General features: G+C 37.5%; 1 protein-coding gene across 2 annotated transcripts in view; it reads right to left on the minus strand.

The window, feature by feature from the left end:
• Window positions 1-18,657, minus strand: part of LOC139313115 (nuclear cap-binding protein subunit 1) — a 35,288-nt gene that overhangs the window by 12,030 nt on the left and 4,601 nt on the right. The window contains exons 2-10 of one of the 2 annotated variants that reach the window (XM_070938497.1): window positions 17,486-17,559; window positions 15,431-15,531; window positions 14,552-14,708; window positions 13,459-13,566; window positions 12,339-12,460; window positions 10,877-10,946; window positions 10,387-10,602; window positions 9,214-9,311; window positions 8,457-8,520 (exon numbers count right to left, since the gene is read on the minus strand). In XM_070938497.1, coding sequence (XP_070794598.1) covers window positions 8,457-8,520; window positions 9,214-9,311; window positions 10,387-10,602; window positions 10,877-10,946; window positions 12,339-12,460; window positions 13,459-13,566; window positions 14,552-14,708; window positions 15,431-15,531; window positions 17,486-17,559 — 1,010 coding nt within the window. Of the gene's footprint in view, window positions 1-8,456; window positions 8,521-9,213; window positions 9,312-10,386; window positions 10,603-10,876; window positions 10,947-12,338; window positions 12,461-13,458; window positions 13,567-14,551; window positions 14,709-14,822; window positions 15,151-15,430; window positions 15,532-17,485; window positions 17,560-18,657 lie in introns of those variants that run through there. The other variant, XM_070938498.1, reaches the window with a different exon arrangement.

Here is an 18,657-nt window from a genome sequence, read left to right on the forward strand (position 1 = left end):
AGAAAAGGTTTGAACTCAAAATAGGTCATTTCAAGCTCCATTCTGAGATGAGGAACTACTATCCTGCCCTATGGAACGAATTGCCCCCGGATATACGAAGGATCCCCAACCTCCATGCCGTCCGTCATGCGCTGAAGACCCTGTTAGTCCAGCAAGTCGGTCTGATGGGACAATAATTTTAATCGGGTTTTAAATATGGGCTTTTAACATGGTTTTATAAGGGTTGTAGAATGGCAATTTTAAATTCGGCCAAAAATTGAATTATTTTATTAAAAGTAGTTTTTACTGAATATAAATATTTAAAAAGACATACGTAACATATACACAACAAACATTTATACAACATATACACAAAAAGAGTGTAATTTCTTCTTAAGCATTTTTTCAGAGTGACATTCTACAATTCTACTTATGATATATTTCTTCACCTCTCCTTAATCTAATAACATTTTTTATTATATATATATATTTAAATCGGTAATATTTCCCCTATATTTTTTGTATATTTCTGATTTTTAACCAATTATACCAATTATTTCATATTTTATAATAGTCTGATTCTTCTCTTTCTTGTAATTCTTTGGTTAACCTATCCATTTCAGCGCATTCTAAAATTTTTCCTATTACTTCTGTTTCACTTGGTATTTTTTCTTGCTTCCAATTTTTTGCGTAAGTTATTCTTGCAGCAGTTAATATATGAATTGTGAGATATTTGATATCCTTAGGGTATGATTTGTTAAAGATTCCTAATAGAAATGTTTTTGGTTCTTTTTCAATCTGTGTTTTTGTTATTTGTTCCAACCATTTTTTGATGTTAGACCAAAATTTCTTTGCTGCCGGGCATGTCCACCATAAATGATAGAAAGTCCCTTGTGCCTTTTTGCACTTCCAACAAATCGGGCTATTTTTAGGTTGTATTTTTGCCAATCTGGTTGGAGACATATGCCACCAATAAAACATTTTCAGTTGGCTTTCCTTGTACGCCGTTGCTTTTGTTAAATTTAGGTTTACCTGCCAGAACTTTTCCCATTTTTCCAAAGGTATTGTGTGTTTGATGTTTTGAGCCCACTTAATCATCGTTTCTTTGTCTCTTTTTCCAATTTATAGCGTAGAAGAAATTTATAAATTCTACTAATTAATTTATTTTCTGAATCTAATATAATTTTATCTATTTCTTGTTTTTGATTATAAATTTCATATGTTTTTATATGTTCTCTGTATTTGGATTGTATTTGAGTATAAGTCCACCAGTCTATTTCTCTGTGTAAATGTCTCCAATTGTTGTTTTGTCTTTAATTTGCCTTGATAGTCAATTATATCTTTATATCTAATTATTTTTGTCTTATCTGTTAAATTTGGGTGCCTAATTGATTCTGCCGGTGCTAGCCAATTTGGTATCTTCATATAATGTTTTTTAATTTTAAGCCAAATTTGTAATAATGAGTTTCTTATTGTGTGTCTTTTAAAATATGAATGTGTTTTGTATTTCTCATCCCACATAAAAGGAGTGCCAGCCAGTTTGGAGTTCGTGTCCCTCAATTGTTAAAATTCTAGAATCCTTTAATTCTATCCAATCTTTGACCCACGATAGTACTGCTGCTTGGTAATATAACTCCCAGTCAGGGAGTGCAGCTCCTCCTCTATCTTTTGTATCCTGAAGCAGCTTAAATTTTATTCGTGGCCTTTTCCCTTGCCATATAAATTTAGATGTTATTTTATTCAGCTTTCCAAAAAACGGTTTATCTATTTTAATTGGGGTGACCTGAAACAAATATAAAAATTTAGGTAATATAGTCATTTTGATGGCTGAAATTCTTCCTAGGAATGAAATGTGTAAATTTTCCCATTTTTCTAAGTCTTTCTTTGTTCTAGTAATTTATCATAATTGTTTTCTTTAATTGCTGATGTTCTTGTAGATAACCAGATTCCTAGATATTTTATTTGTTGTTGTTGTTTGGATTTGTATATTATCTGTCAATTCTTTTGTTTGGATTTCCGTAAGGTTTTTTACAATTAGCTTCGATTTACTTTTTTTTTTAAATTTTTTATTATATTTTTGTTAAAGAATAACAAAAAGGAAAAAAAAATCAATACAAAAATCAATAGTAAGAAAAGAAAAAAATTATTTTCCCCCAACGTGCTATACAAACGGAAAGGAAGTTTTAGGAAATTGAAGTCTTCAATTCTTCCAGAAATCTCTTTGATAAGGTACTGGTGCCGATTCATCCAATCTCCCAAGTGCAAAGTCCACAAATGGTTGCCAAGTGCTCCAAAAAACATTTTCTTTATATATACCACTTCTAATTTTAATATCACAAGTCAATTTATCATTTAATGCAAATTTCCATGTTTCATTGTACCATTCTTCTAATTTTAAGTCAACATTTAATTTCCAATATCTAGCAATTATAATTCTCCCCATTATAACCAAAATCCTCACCAATTCTCTTTCTCCAGTTGTTAATGTTGTTTCAATCAATATTAATAATAATATGGTTTCCAATTTCAATTTGACCCTCTTCTTAATCATTTCAAATATTTCATTTTCTATCCTAGACCAAAAAAGTTCAACCCCATTACATTTACACCACATATGAGCATATGTCCCGAGTTCCACTTTACATCTCCAACACATTTTATCCACTTTATTATCCATTTGAAAAAATCTTATTGGGGTCAAATACCACTTCCAAATAACTTTATAGTTATGTTCTTTAATCCTTATTGATAATGTCCTCATTATTCTACTAACCCAGTTCATATTCCAATTTTGATCAGAAATTTCAATACCCAGTTCATTTACCCAATTCTCTTCATTACCCTTTGTGAATTATTATCAAAGTTAATAATTTTATAAATTTTACTAACTAATCCCTTTGGCCCAATTTCATCTTTTATTATTCAAGATGTCAAGTTTTCAAATTCCGTTTCCTTTCTACTTTCATCATTCCTTTCTTTGCATTTCCTATTCCATTTATTCATTTGAATTCTTTCAAACCAATTAATATTTAATTTTCCATAAATTTCCTCTTTCCTCATTTTATTTTCTATAAATTTCAACCATTCACTAATTGTTTCCACTTTCTCTTCTATTATAATCCTCTCTCTGTTACTATTTAATTTCATTGGGCAATTCTCTTTCAGTTTACCTAAATACAATGTGTCTGGTATTAATTTTTTTGCTACTCTGTCCCACTTTTTAGTCAAACTATTTAACCAATAATTACAAATTTTAACCTTACCTTTAAGATTTTCGAAAAACCATTTATAACCAAACTTCTTTATTTCCTTCATTTCCAAGTTAGGAAATGAAGTTAGTTAGGGTTAGGGTTAGGGTTAGGGTTAGATTTACTTTTATTGATTTTTAGTCCGGCCACTTCTCCAAATTCTTCTATTTTTTGGAACAAATTAGGTATAGATTCCATAGGATTTTCTGTCAAAAACACTAGGTCATCAGCAAAGGCTTAAGCTTTGTATTCTTCTCTATTGATCCTTAAACCTTCAATTCCTTGGTCTTCTCTAATTTTTTTCAACAGGATTTCCAATGATAGAATATATATAAGGGGGAAAGTGGACAGCCTTGTCTGACTCCTTTTGTTATATTAAATTTGTCTGTTATGTCATCATTCATAATTATCCTTGCTGATTGTTTGGTATAGATTTCTGCTATAATTTTCCCAAATTTTTCCCCAATTTGCATATTTTGGAGTTGTTCAATCATAAATTTCCAATTTTGATTATCGAAGGCCTTTTGGGCGTCAAGAAAAACCAACGCTGCCTGCTTCTCCGGGTGTGATTCATAATATACTAGAGCATTAAGTACTATTCTCATGTTGTTCTTTATTTGGCGTCCCAGCAGAAATCCATTTTGGTCTGGGTGTATATATGTATTTAATACTGATTTAATCCTTTCAGCCAAGATCGCTGCAAATATTTTGTAATCGGCATTCAATAATGAAATAGGTCTATAGTTTTGTATTAACTGGAGATCTGTATCTTCTTTTGGAATGATTGTTATTATGGCTTCTGTCCATGAATTTGGTATTTTGGCTTTCTCCATAGCTTCATTATATAATCGCAACATATTCTCTCCCAATACTTCTTGCATTGTTTTGTATATTTCTACCGGTAGCCCGTCGGGTCCCGGTGTTTTATTGTTTTTTTGCTTTTTCAGTACTTCATCTAATTCTAATTTGGTTATTGGCCTGTTGAGAGTTATTCTTTGTTCTTCTGTGATTTTTGGCATTCCTGATTTCCCTATGTACTGTTGTCTTGTCTTCCTCTATTTTCCCCTGATTATATAAATTCGCATAAAATTTCTTAATAATTTCTTTTTTGGCCTCTTTACTATGCTGAATTTCTCCTTTATCGTCTTTCAATTGGTATATCATTCTTTTTTTCTGTTCTTTTTTCAGTTTATAGGCTAGCCATCTGCCCGTTTTATTTGCGTGTTTGAAATAATTTTTTTTCGCCATTTTTATTTTTTGGGCTAGTTCTATTTGATTTATCAAATTCAATTTATGCTTAATCATTTCCCATTCTTCTCTTATTGTTTTGTTCTGGGGCTTTTCCTGGAGTTTTTGTTCTATTTGTTTTAGGTCTTTCTCTAAATTATCTAATTGCTTTTTCTTCTCTTTATTCTTTTTCCTCGTATATGCTATTACTAGGCCCCTTATATATGTTTTTAAATCATCCCATGTGTTTTGTAAAGAGGTTTCCTCTATTTTATTTATCTGAAAAAATATTTTTACTTCCTTTTCTAACATCGAATTAAATTCTTTTTCTTTACATAATCTTTGGTTCATTGTCCATCTCTTACGTCTTCTTTCCCCTTTCCAGTTTATGAATAGTGGATTGTGGTCTGCCCATTGGTTTGTGCCTATCTCAATTTTTTCTACTTCTATTTTGATATTTGGGGTCATCCATGCCATGTCCAGTCTTGACCAGGAGTTATGCAGATTTATTTATTTATTTATTTAATTAAATTTTTATACCGCCCTTCTCCAAAATAGGACTCAGGGCGGTGCACAGCCAAGGTAAAAACAAGACATATATACAAACATGGTGAATCTAAAAAAACTATTTAAAATAATTAAATGTTTTGGCCGAATTAAAACCATTTCCAATTTAAAATCAATTTAAAAATTAAAAAATTTGGTCAAGCCAGCCCAGCTTGTTGGAATAAATAGGTTTTTAGGGCCCGACGAAAAATCCGGAGGTCTGTTATTATGCGTAATTCTGGGGGGAGGGTGTTCCAGAGGGTAGGCGCCACCACAGAGAAGGCTCTCCCCCTGGGGGTCGCCAGCCGACATTGCCTGGCGGACGGCACCCTGAGGAGGCCCACTCTGTGTGAGCGTACTGGCCGGTGGGAGGCTATTGGTGGCAGAAGGCGGTCTCGTAAGTACCCCGGCCCTAAGCCATGGAGCGCTTTAAAGGTGGTCACCAACACCTTGAAGCGCACCCGGAAGACCACCGGGAGCCAGTGCAGCTCGCGCAGGAGAGGTGTCACGTGGGAGCGCCTCGTCGCCCCCATGATCCCCCGCGCGGCCGCGTTCTGGACCAGCTGGAGCCTCCGGGTGCACCCCAGGGGGAGCCCCATGTAGAGAGCGTTGCAGTAGTCCAGGCGGGAGGTGACGAGGGCCTGAGTGACTGTGCGTAGGGAGTCCCGATCTAGAAAGGGACGCAACTGGCGTATCAGGCGAACCTGATAAAAAGCCCCCCTGGCCACGGCCGTCAAATGATCTTCCAAGGACAGCCGTGCGTCCAGGAGGACGCCCAAGTTGCGAGCCCTCTCCGTGGGGGCGAGTGATTCACCCCCAATAGTCAGCGATGGCGTCAGCTGGCTATATCGGGACGCCGGAAGCCACAGCCACTCGGTCTTGGAGGGGTTGAGTTGGAGCCTGTTTCTCCCCATCCAGGCCCGCACGGCCTCCAGGCACTGGGACAGCACTTCAAGGGCATCATTGGGGTGGCCTGGGGTGGAGATATACAGCTGGGTGTCATCAGCGTATTGATGGAACTCCACCCCGAAGCCACGGATGATCTCACCCAGCGGCTTTACATAAATGTTGAACAGAAGGGGCGAGAGTACCGACCCTTGTGGCACCCCACAAGCAAGGTGCCTCGGGGTCGACCGCTGCCCCCCTGTCAACACAGATTGCGACCGGTCGGAGAGGTAGGAGGAGAACCACCGCAAAACGGTGCCTCCCACCCCCAACCCCGCCAACCGGTGCAACATGATACCATGGTCGATGGTATCAAAAGCCGCTGAGAGGTCTAACAGGACCAGGATAGAGGAATGACCCCTATCCCGGGCCCTCCAGAGATCATCCACCAATGCGACCAATGCCGTTTCCGTGCTGTGCCCAGGCCGGAAGCCGGACTGGAGCGGGTCTAGATAGACAGCTTCATCCAGGTACCGGGGAAGCTGTTGCGCCACCACACTCTCAACAACCTTCGCAACGAAGCGAAGGTTGGAGACTGGACGATAGTTAGCCAAAACAGCCGGATCCAGAGAGGGCTTCTTGAGGAGGGGCCTCACCACCGCTTCTTTCAAAGCGGCCGGCAGGACCCCCTCACCCAAAGAAGCGTTAACAATCATCTGGAGCCAGCCTCGCGTCACCTCCCGGGAGGCCAGTACCAACCAGGAGGGACACGGGTCCAATAAACATGTGGCCGCGTTCAGCCGTCCCAGGATCCTGTCCATGTCCTCGGGAGTCACAGGATCGAACTCCCCCCAGATAACACTCTCAAGACCTGCCTCAGTCATCCCGTCCGGACATACCCAGTCAGAGGCCAGCCCCTCTCGAATCTGAGCGATTTTGTCATACAGATATTGCACAAAATCCTCAGCTCGACCCTGCAAGGGGTCATCCCGCACTTCCAGATGGAGGAGGGAGCGGGTCACCCTAAACAGGGCGGCTGGGCGATTATCTGATGACGCGATAAGAGCGGCAAAATAGCTAGTTTTCGCCGCTTTTATCGCCACTAGGTAGGTCTTAATATGAGACCTCACCCGTGTTCGGTCAGATTCGGAGCGGCTGGTCCTCCAGCTACTCTCCAGGCGTCTTTTCCGGCGCTTCATCTCCCTAAGCTCCTCGGAGAACCAAGGAGCTAGGTGAGTTCGGTGCCGGGTCAGAGGCCGCAAAGGCACGACTCGGTCCAAGGCCCCGGCAGCCGCACTGTCCCAGGCGGCCACCAGGTCTTCCGCCGAGTCATGAGCCAGAATCTCAGGAAATGGCCCAAGCTCCATCTGGAACCTGTCAGGGTCCATCAGGCGCCTGGGGCGGAACCACCTTGTCGGTCCCGCCTCCCTGCGGCAGGGTGCAGCGGTTAGAAAGTCCAGTCGAAGGAGCGAGTGGTCAGACCATGACAAGGGTTCGATGACTATATCCCCTATATCAAGGCCACTCAACCACTGACCAGAGACAAAAACTAAGTCCAGAGTGTGTCCCCCTGTGTGAGTGGGGTCATGAATTAACTGAGTAAGGGAGTAAACTGAGATGGGAGTAAAAGGTGTATTGGGCCTCTTCTTCATGTGTTTCCCTCCATACGTCTGCCAAGTTTAGTTCTTTAGCCATAGTAAAGAATTCTTTTGGAAGTATTTCTTTTTTCTTTTGTTTTTTTCCCCCCGTTTTGTAGTCCTTCTTTGCATTTACTATTGCATTATAATCCCCTATTACACAAATATCGTCATATTCTAATTCTGCTAGTTTTATATGTAGATCTTTAAAAAAAACCTGTAGTTTTTGGTTAGGTGCATAAATCACTACAATTAACATTTTCCTCTTTCCTATTTCTAGTTCAACCATCACCACTCTACCTTGCTCATCGGTATAAACTAGTTTAGATTGTATTTTTTCTTTTACGTAAATCACTACTCCTTTTTTCTTTTTTTGGGCCAGAGATGAATATAGTTTTCCTAATTTGGGGTTTTCTAGGATTTTTTGATAATCTTTTTGAATGTGTACCTCTTGCAGACATATCACATCTGCTTCTAATTTTCGTAATTTTGTGAAAATTTGATTCCTTTTCTTTGGGGCATTTAAGCCATTAATGTTTACCGAAAAGAGTTTGATCTGTTCATCCATTGCCTATCGTATCTGTTTTTTTGTGTTTCTTGTTTCCATCCGTGCCTTAGCTTTTGCACCTTCTCTCTGTTCTCTCTCTTTTTCTTGCCTCTGTCTTGTTTCTTTTTCTTGATTTGTTTCTATTGGTTCTTCTTCTTGACTTTTACTATCTGTTTCCTCCTTGCTTTCCTGTTCTTGAATTATTTTAATATGGTTTTTAAATTTGTCTTGTATATTGTTTTATTATGGCTGTTCACTGCCCTGAGTCCTTCGGGAGAAGGGCGGCATAAAAATATAATAAAATCAAAATCAAATCAAATCAATTAGCAGAGAGGAAGATCATTGGCACTCAATAAGAAAAAGTGACCTGATAAATATAGCATTTACCTCAACAATGTGGTAATTCAGAGGGATCTTGTTGTTTCCTGGATAGCTTGTTAATTGGGCAGCACTACAGAAAAAGATAGGTGTATAATTTAGAATAAAAAAGGCAAGCAGGGAGCAAAAACATATTTTTTTGTGCTATGTGCCGGGATCCATTCCTTCAAAGAACCTCTTTTCGTGCAGGAAGTCTTAGAAATAGTTGCCAAAGGTTCTGTCACCATGTAATGTCAGTCCCTCTTTGGATAGACTGATATCGGAACAGATATGACAGCTCCAGATGCCATTAATAACCAGGGAAGGAGCTCCTTCAAAATTGCTATTCACAGTTAACAAACATAATGTAAATCTGCATTTTAAAGCACACAAAGTTTTAAAGAACGCTTCTCAATGTAGGGAAAACAGGTCAATATCACTTTTCTAGGCTGTTCTCCAAAAATATTCAAATTTTATATGTAATGACTGATGCCAGTTCAATTGAACCCATTTAATTTCCATCTCTCTCCCTCTCTCTCTCTCCCTCCCTTCCTGACAACAGTGCAACACAGCCAGTTATGAATCCAGACTTCCTACAAACAACTCTGCTTGGACAAAACTGTAACTGATTTGTGCGAAAATACTTTTAGCGTATTGCAAAATATTTTGAATTATAACACTTTTGGCACTGTATCCAATCTGATTGAAAATGTGGACAATGATTTACACAAGGAGGGCATCCAATGGGGAGGCTAAATTAAATATACATGGAAGGAAAGAGCCCTACCATGTCTTTCTCTCTTTCCAAAATGATCTGATGATGCAGTGGAGGTTTTCTTCAATCACAAATCTTTCAACAGAGTGGCTCCCAGGCATAACTGGTCCCTGACAAAAGAAACAACAGAGGTTAATTTATTGACACAGCCCAAAAATCCATCTTCATCCCAAAAGGCATGATGTGTGATGACATATTGGCATTATAACATTTTCCCAACAGTTTTAATAAAGTAGTTTGTGGTGATGTAACCTTTCTAATGTACTTTTCAGCATACAGAAAGTTCAGTTACCCCATTCTGGTTTTAAAGGAAGGACGGGAAGGGAAGGAGAGGAGAGGATGTATAGATGGTATTTATGCCCAGATAAATTGACTAAAATGTATAAATGATACCCAAATAGTTGCTGGAAATGTAACACTCAAATAAGAACCTTTTATCACCTGTGGTGGACTTGTAAAAAGTTAAGACAATACTGAAGAGAAACAGTAATATAATTCAAAAACATTTGAAAATTAGTATACAATTTAGATCAGAAACTTTTTTGTTGGGATATATGGATAAAAAGTGGAAAAACCAGATGGTGTTATATTGTTTTATATCAGGGCTCTCCAAATTTGTGGACTTCAACTTCAGCATGGCTGGCTGAGGAATTCTGGGAGCTGAAGTCCACAAGTCTTAATGTTGCCAAGTTTGGAGACTTCTGTTTTCTTTATACTTTTTCACACTTCTATCCCTATTCTTCTTTTATTCTTTATTGTTTCTTTTGTTTGTTTTATGTTGTTTGATTGTATATGTTGTTTTTAATGTGCATGCTTTTTAAAATGCAATAAAATTATTTGGTAAGAGAAGCCAGTGAGCTGGAAACTACTTTTGTAAGCACAAGGATACCTAGTATTTTCATTTAGAAGCAGCCTTTTCTGCTCTAATAAAATGGGCAGAACCTCAAAAACCAGTGATATGTGGAGTAAAGGGAGCAATTAGAAAGGCAAAGCAAACCCTTAACCACATCAACGCTGCTAAAGAATGTGAAGCAAATTCACAACTATTTTCAGGCCCAGTAACAAGCCAAACCGAAAGGTCAGAAGGCAAAGGCACATATTACGTGGATCCCACCAAAGACGAAAACATTTCACTTCCCAACAGACAATGCACTACAAGGATGTTGCCCCACAACACTGACTTACTTCAGGATCATCAGTGTAGTCAAACATCCGGAAGGTGACTCTTGGCATCGGGTAAACGGAATCAGCTGTGTGGGGTGGGGCTATAAAAGGAGGCAGGTTGTGCTGCAGCGCTTCACAAAGCACGCTGTCGAAAGCCAGGTAGGGCCTCGGGATGTGCCTCTCTTGCCAGTGGTCCTTCTTCATTTTCTGAATCTGAGCCCAAAGGCAATCTAAGTACTGGAAGGCAACAGACATCCGTCAGACATTTTCATATTCGGAATTCAAGGACGTTCCCAACTTCAGACTGATTTCCGTGCTATAGGAAATCACCCTACCCAATTTTCTTAGGAACCATTTCAGGGTGGGAAATTCGGAATAAAGAAAAAGCAGGGAAACCCATTGGGAAGACTTTCTCATTAGAATAGCGTCAACCTCATGCATTACGCATTTGCTCTAATGTTTCTTCAGATGGACATGAGTACAGGAATTCAAAGCCCCTAATCATACTCACCTCTTCTTGAGGATGTGGTTTATCAGCAGACCAAACTTGTAGCATGGGCACATGAGTCTTCTGACGCCGTCTGCCAGAAAAGAACACAATCATTTTAAGGATTACTGATAATTGGTTGCGCTTCAACTCAGACAGACTCTGAAAAAACCAGATAGTACGACTCAATTGAGAGTAGGCCTTGGGAAAAGCATTTGGCTGTAAAAGTGTGTATAGATACTCTTTGACCTATGCAGTAATGCAGCCTACCCATCATGGTCCTAAATTGTGACAGTTGTAATCTGAATTAGCTATGCGACTGATCCGATATTATGACCTCTTTTGTGGTGGACATTAAAAGTAGATGCTAGTTTTCAGCAAAACTGTGGTCATATGAATATGGGACACTGCAAATGGCCATAAATGCGAACTAGTTGCCGGATGTCCAATATGCAGTCATATGACCGTGGGAGTGGGGATCGTAACTCTGGAACTGGGTTGTGGGTTCCTCCAGAGAGGCCCGTCGTAATAATGAAAAGTAGCTAAATGTTCAGTCATATATCAAAGGCAATCTGTATGCATTTTCAATGACCTGATTCCTAACTAATGTAGGTTTTTGGGAGAGTTGGTTTAGCTACCATGTAGAAAGATGCTTGTAAAATCACAGAGCCCAAGACATACAAAAATTCTTATGTCAGCCCTGTGATCACTTCACATCCCTTTTTAAGTGGCAACACCTGCTTACTGCTTTCCAGGAATTCGCACACCTTGATTTTAGTTCTGGCTTCAGGGTCAATGGAAAACAATTATGTTTTCTGCAGAGAGCATGTGTTTTTCACAAATTTGGGGACTTTATCATTATTCTTCTTGAGCATCTTTCTCTATACTAAGAATGCAGAATCATTTTTAATGTGCTTTTCAGGGTGGATAAAAATCAATGATTTTTTTTAAATCATTTTTTTAATTTAAATCGGATTTTTTTTTATTTTTATTAAATTTATTTTAATAAAATGCTTTTGGAGTAAAAATCTATCTAAAGATAGTTTTCTATTTAAGATACATTCATAATTTATCTTATTCAGCATGAAATGGAGTTTAGTTATGTAGCATGAGGCTGTATATTCTGCAATATTAGGACTGTTGAGTCAACAGCAGGTCAGAGGAGGAGCTGCTGTGGGACAGATATGACAGTTGCTCTTTAAAAATTATGATTTAAATCAAGTTGATTTAAATCAAGCCTTTTTACTAGTGATTTAAATCATGATTTAAATTGACTTGATTTAAATCAAATCCACCCTGGTGCTTTTGTTTGAAAAAGAAACAAAACTAACTTGGTTTCCACCGAAAAGCCTGAAGTTATTTATTACCTCTAGATTTAACAGTCAAGAAATAGCATTCCCTGCAAATTTATGAAGTCTACAAGTTCTGTGTTCATGCTCTATTAAGGCATAATGATGCAAAGTTACATTTTCTCTCATTTTCTTACTTCAGATAGGTTTCAACAGTGGACAAGATCTGCTCCATTTCAGTATCCTTCTTCTCATAGAGCTCCTTCCCCACCCAAGGTAAGGATGACAGAAACGCATACACGTACCAGTCACATCGCACCTGTTAGTAAAAATACAGGCAAAACACAATCAGAAAATATTTCTGGTTCTTGTCATTAAAGGAAAATCAAGTCAAGACTTACAGGAAGCACAATTTATGATTCCACAACTCTAACTCTATGTTATGATGATTCAGGTACAAAGCTTGAAGGGCCCAGGTTCATATGTTTACAAGTCTCTGCACATGAATGGTTGATTTTGATAATTCTAAAACATCCCGCACAAAGGTGCATGGGAGAATACACACTGAATCTACACAAAGTAATGAAAAAAATATAGGAGGGAAAAAACCCCAAATTTTTCTTATGTCATGCTGATGCTTTAATATTTACATAAGCATTTTCAAGGAGCTATTTCACATGTTGCTTCTCATTGAATTTAAGATGTACACTTACTCTCTGGAGTAAATGAAATCAAGCCGGTCCAGGCAAACATCTATCAGGCATCAACCCAATAGATATGATTAAAAGGTTTTCTACAAATCTAGATTTTAGAAACGTTTGAAAAGCTACATTGCAAATCTTTTGAACTGCAGACTTCAAACTGAGATAGGATATAATGTTAAGGATCCCGTGCCCGTCTAAATCATGGGCACGTACCATTTTTATTTTGTTGTACTTAAGTTGCCCCTGAAGGTCACAGAAGACGGTGACAATGGCACCAGAGGGCACATGGCCAAATGTTACAGCTTACAATTTAGGCTTTTGTTGCAATACAAGTTGAGGAGAGGCTTACCACATGTACAACTACATTTTAAAAAATGTCTCAGTCATCCAGGTCATGGTTGCCCCAAAGGTGCTTTTTTTTTCCCTTCCCCAAAAAACAACTCATTTCTGACTGAAGAAGCTTCTTGGATGAGAAGCAAAATGTCTTCAAGGAAAAATAAAACCGGGGGGAAAAATGCAGTTTTGGGACACATTGTAAAAAAGTAAAACAATCACAGTAACAAATTTCAGCAAATAATGTCTCTGTCTATGAAGCAAATGTATTATTGTTTACCTGAGGTACATCTTCCTCCTGTGTCACATTAACGAAATTTTCAAACATGGCTACCATTGAGGGTGCAGCTATTACATGACAATTCACAAGATCAGAAAGAAAGCGCACCTGCAGAAAGAGAGCATTCAGCCATTTCAACATCATGTGCTTCCCCAAAGCATGGATCAGCAAGAGATCTCATAAGGCCAGGCAAGATCCCTGCAGAAGCCTAGGCTGTATCTGCTTCAGCATCTTTTATTGGGGTAACGGGAATCCCAGGACCAATATCCAACTGAATAGACACTTAAACCTGGTTTATTATCAAAATACCAGAAATTTAGATCAGGTGATCGCAAAAACTGGCAAGGTTCACATTACAAAGTCAGAAGAAATAAGCCAGTGAAAAGGTTTGGATGGGTGTACAGTATTATATGATCACACAGAATTACATTTTTTATCTTTATAGCTTATAAAGTGAGCTCTTATAATTTGAGCTCTTCAAATTCACTGAAAACCAATTTAAACATAGGTATAGGTTCTAATTGTTTAACGATGGTTTTAAGTTACAATGGCCTTGGAAAAATCAATATTTCTCACGCTGACAACTGTCATACCATTCACATGGTCACATAAAATTGCAATTGGAGCATTTGACAACCAGCTCACATTTTCGACCAGCTGCAACATCTTGCAGTCATGTGATCGTGAGTTGTAACCTTACCAGCCAGTTTCCGTCAAGCAATATTGGGAAATCTGGATTCAATTAACCATTGGATTCAATAATTTGCTTAATGAGCATGTGATTTAGCTATGGTAAAAATGACCATAAAGTCAGATTCAGCCATGTGATGATTCTTTTAATGTCTTAATCAATCATCACAGCAAATGATTCACTTGAGAATGTGACAAGTGAAATTCAAGTCTCAACTGTGGATATGTCAAAGATAACCTGCAAAGTCTCTAAGGCAGGGTTGTCAAACTGGTGGCCCATGGGCCGGGTGTGTCACGCACAGGCCAGGCCCACCTCAGCTCTGCAAAGGCAAAAAATGTCATGATACATCATGTGACACAATCAAGTTTGACACCCGTGCTCTAAGGTATGAAAACAACTTACTAAACAGACAGCTTCATTGTACAGATTGGCTTTCAAACATTCTTTCAGTTGACGTATCATCGCTTCTACAAACTCTCCACCAAAATTGTAGTTTCTGGCATTCAGCAAGCCAACGAGAGTTGTGTAAATAGTCATCTTCTGTGGTAATAGACGTGCACTGATGTTTTTTTTCATAAAAGAGAGAGAAAGTAGCATCAAACAATAACTCTGATCAAAGCTGTGATCTCATTACTCCTATTTATAGTTAATTCAAGCTATTTGGGATGCATACCTTTTGAGAAGAAGCAGCATACCACATTAAAAATAAAGATACTGCTAGAGCCAATTCAGTTTTCATCCAATGTTAATACTGCAATTCCAACTGGGAAATCAAACTCAATTGTATGTAATTATGCATAGTCCTCCATTGTGTTGAAGTTGTCCCCCAATCCCAAATTTAATTTAGTTTCAGACTGAGAAGGCAATATGTTCCTTGCAAAGAGGTCATTAGTTGAAAGGAGAAGATGTAATGAGCAACAAATCAGACAAAAATGAAATCCTTTCTTTAAACTCTCATGAAAATTCCAGAGTAAACTTGCAAATCGCGTCACAACGTATTGCTGTAGAAAACAATTAAGAGAATTATATTGCTGTTACTGAGCCTGAATGATCAGCAATAGGAAACTGTTCTGACACTTCTGCTCCTCTCTGCTCTCCTTCCTAATTATCCCATATTGCTTCCAAGTTTCAAAAATTCTTTAAACAGGATAAAATATGCAGGCATACAATATATACAATAAATGCTTCGGAAAGGTGACCCTTTTCAAAAATAGTTATTTAAAAACCTTTGCTGTAAGTAGTATATTATCACCTAGATCCATAAATGTTTTGCATACATACACTGTGCAAAGGAGTTTCAGTATTTTGCTTTTGTAGTTTGGTATATCTGCCTCCAAAACTCCAGCCAAGCCTTCTATTCTACTTTCCAAAGAGAAAAGACTCTGAAAGGGAATAAAATATTTAAAAAATCATTATTATTACATCAAGATTTCCTTTCCCTCCATGGACTTCAGGGAGTAGGGTAGTGATTCTGCCATGTTACCAGAAGGTTTTGGAATTCTCCTTCTCCCACATTTTTTTTTTTAAATTTGATTTATATGCCGCCCTTCTCCGGAGACTCAGGGCGGCTTACAATGCGCTAAGCAATAAAGAGATGAAGGTTTTCTTAGCAAAAGGAATGCATCAAGTTCTTGGGAGGCTTCTTTTTTTTAAAAAAAAATGAAGTAGAATCTCATTAAAACATAATATTGGAAAGGCTCTGAACTTATGAAGTGGGTCTGCATGACCCCTGGGGATCAGCCCATCACTTTACATTTGTGAAGCTATTGCCTCAGTTGGAGAAGCTTCTTTCAAGGAGAGAGTTAAAGAAAAGGAAGCATATCCCTTCAACTTGATATATCCCTTAGCGAATATGCCATTTGACCAGTGAATAAATACAAATTTGCTAATATAGGCAAATGTGTGCATTTCTTTCCTAGTTCCAATGCTGATGGTTTGGTTAAGAGGTGCTCTGAGGTTGGGCAGACCCAAAAAGTTAGGTGCCCTTTGCTCTTATGGAAAATGGCTTCATCTTTAATATTTCTGAAGGCTGCCCCATAGAGGTGCTGGCTCTGAATGATGAGAAATAAAGATTCCTTTTAGTAGGTATATAATAAGCTGGTCAGCAAACATTGATGAACTCAAGTTACCCTTATTCATGGTTAATAATGATACAAGTGTAACTTGTTAAATTCTGTACATTAAAATTAAATTCCTTTATCAAGGGAATGTAAAGATATTGATACAATTAGCACAGATTTTAACAACAGTGATGATAAACAATAGGTGCAGTGCCATGGAATTGAATATCTAATATTCATACAACTGTAACCTTATACATTATTTTTACAATTTCAAAAACAGCAGCAAATCCTCCGTGTAGCAAAAATGTGGAAATGAAATTTCATAACTGTAATTTCATTTACACACTTTTAATTTGGTCTTGTAGTTTAATGTTATTCATTTAAGGAATGAGTTCATTGTGTTTCAGGAAAATGATCTCACAGCAGTTTCAATAAATACTTCAATAAATTAAAAACTTTAATTGCACTAAATAAAATAGCATATTGGGATTTATTTGCCTTGCTGATATTACCTTATATTTCATTTTTTGTCTAGTGAAAATGCACAGTATTTAGACACTATTTTCATTTTCTTACTCTCACTAGTACATTCTGGGACAATGCTCGTCATATTCTGTTTCTTTTCCTTTTTATGGGCTATTTTAAGTCACTATTTTTTCCTCTACTGAAGCAAAACTGTATAATTATTGAGATTTTACATGGATAACGTGCATTATTAACAGAAATTCAGATATAGTGAGCATTGACAGGACTGCAGTCCAACAAGGGCACAGAGTAATAGATATCTATATGGTTGAGAGTTTCTAATATAAAAATACTGAAAAACTCTAATCAGTCCACCAGGAACAGCTGATCAACTTAGCAGGCACATACAGTGATACCTTGGTACTCAACTGCTTTGAAACTCATCAAATTTGGTACTCAACACATTTTGATGTGAAAAATTTGTCCCAGTACTCTTCATTTGTTTGGTACTCAATGACAAACAAGAACTTGTCGATGTCGGCTGCCTTGTGACTCACTACATTATTCCTTATGGGAAAAATTTGTTTGGTACTCATTGTTTTTGGTACTCATCGCACCTCCCAGAACCAATTAATGCTGAGTATTGAGGTATCATTGTAATGTTTTCTTACTATTAATTAGAAAACTGAACTATCAAGTAGAGTGGAATTGACTGCTGAAACAGAACATCATCCATCCATCCAAAACTTCAATATTTGCATTATGCTCACACAAAGAAACCACAAAAATATGTGCTAGTCTTTCATACCTTTTCTCCCACTTTGCATATTAGAGATTCCAATCGTTCTGCAATAGATACTTTCCTTTTCTTGTATGGTTGTTCTATTTCAATGAGACAAAACAGAAACACTGTTTCAGGAGCAAAAATGAAGTGCCAATAAGGTGTGAGATGCTGTCTCAATTATAGTACAGTAGTAAGATTCAAACAGGCTGCACTTATACATGTTTCCAAAATTTATTCCAGTACAAATGACATATTATATGATGGTACATTGCAATGATCCCATTGTTTGCCTAGAAAAAAAGATTTTTTTTATTCACAATTCAGTTCCACAGTTTTGCCCTTTTAAATTATTTTTATTTGGAATCTGACTAGAATAATTTGTTAATTAATAATAACAGAAATCTGTTTTTTCCTCCTCTTCCATCTTTTTATCTTTTTTTACAACACTAGCTGAAAACAAAAACCACTTGTTCCTTTATTTTTTTTAACTGACCTATATGGTGCACAGAATCCTTTCAACTGAAGAAGTAAGAAGTACAAGTCATATTATTATTATTATTATTATTATTATTATTATTATTATTATTATTATTATTGAAAATGCAATGGCAGAAGGTAAAAGGGTGCCCACCATGATGTCCCCTTCTAATTCTATGTATTATGTATTTTTGAAGGGAGAATCAAATCCCGGACTGGGAAAATAAAAAAGTCACATTTTACAAAAGGAGTAATACACAGGAAAGGATTCCCAAAAGCCCAAAAGGACTCCCAAGTAAAACTAATTTTTTTTTAAATGTAAAGCCAAAATAAAAAGCTACACGTTTTGTGCCAGCCATATAAACTAACACACTCCAAAGAAAAAGGGGATTTCGGTGAGGGGGAGAATTAAGCAAGCAAATACAAACTAAGGAACCATTCACATCTACTCACCATTTGGTTTAATGCCAGGTAGGAGAAAAGGAGCTCAAACCCAATCAAGCTAAGATGAAAATGGAAGAATATCTAAACCTATATAACACATTTTAAAATTCTTTGTTTACAAGAAAGCATCAGGGAATATTGCAATCCTTCACATAAGTTTTCAAGGTCCAGTAGCTAAATAGGGCATGTACAATTTTAATCAATCTAGTCACTTGGAAATGAAAACATTAACTGCCAAGATCCCTTAGTCTTCCACGCTATATTGGTGTAACGTC

This window comes from Pituophis catenifer, unplaced genomic scaffold (assembly GCF_029215685.1).
Source record: "Pituophis catenifer annectens isolate HBS135680 unplaced genomic scaffold, rPitCat1.0.hap2 SCAF_2, whole genome shotgun sequence".
In the NCBI taxonomy this organism is placed as follows: Eukaryota; Metazoa; Chordata; class Lepidosauria; order Squamata; family Colubridae; genus Pituophis; species Pituophis catenifer.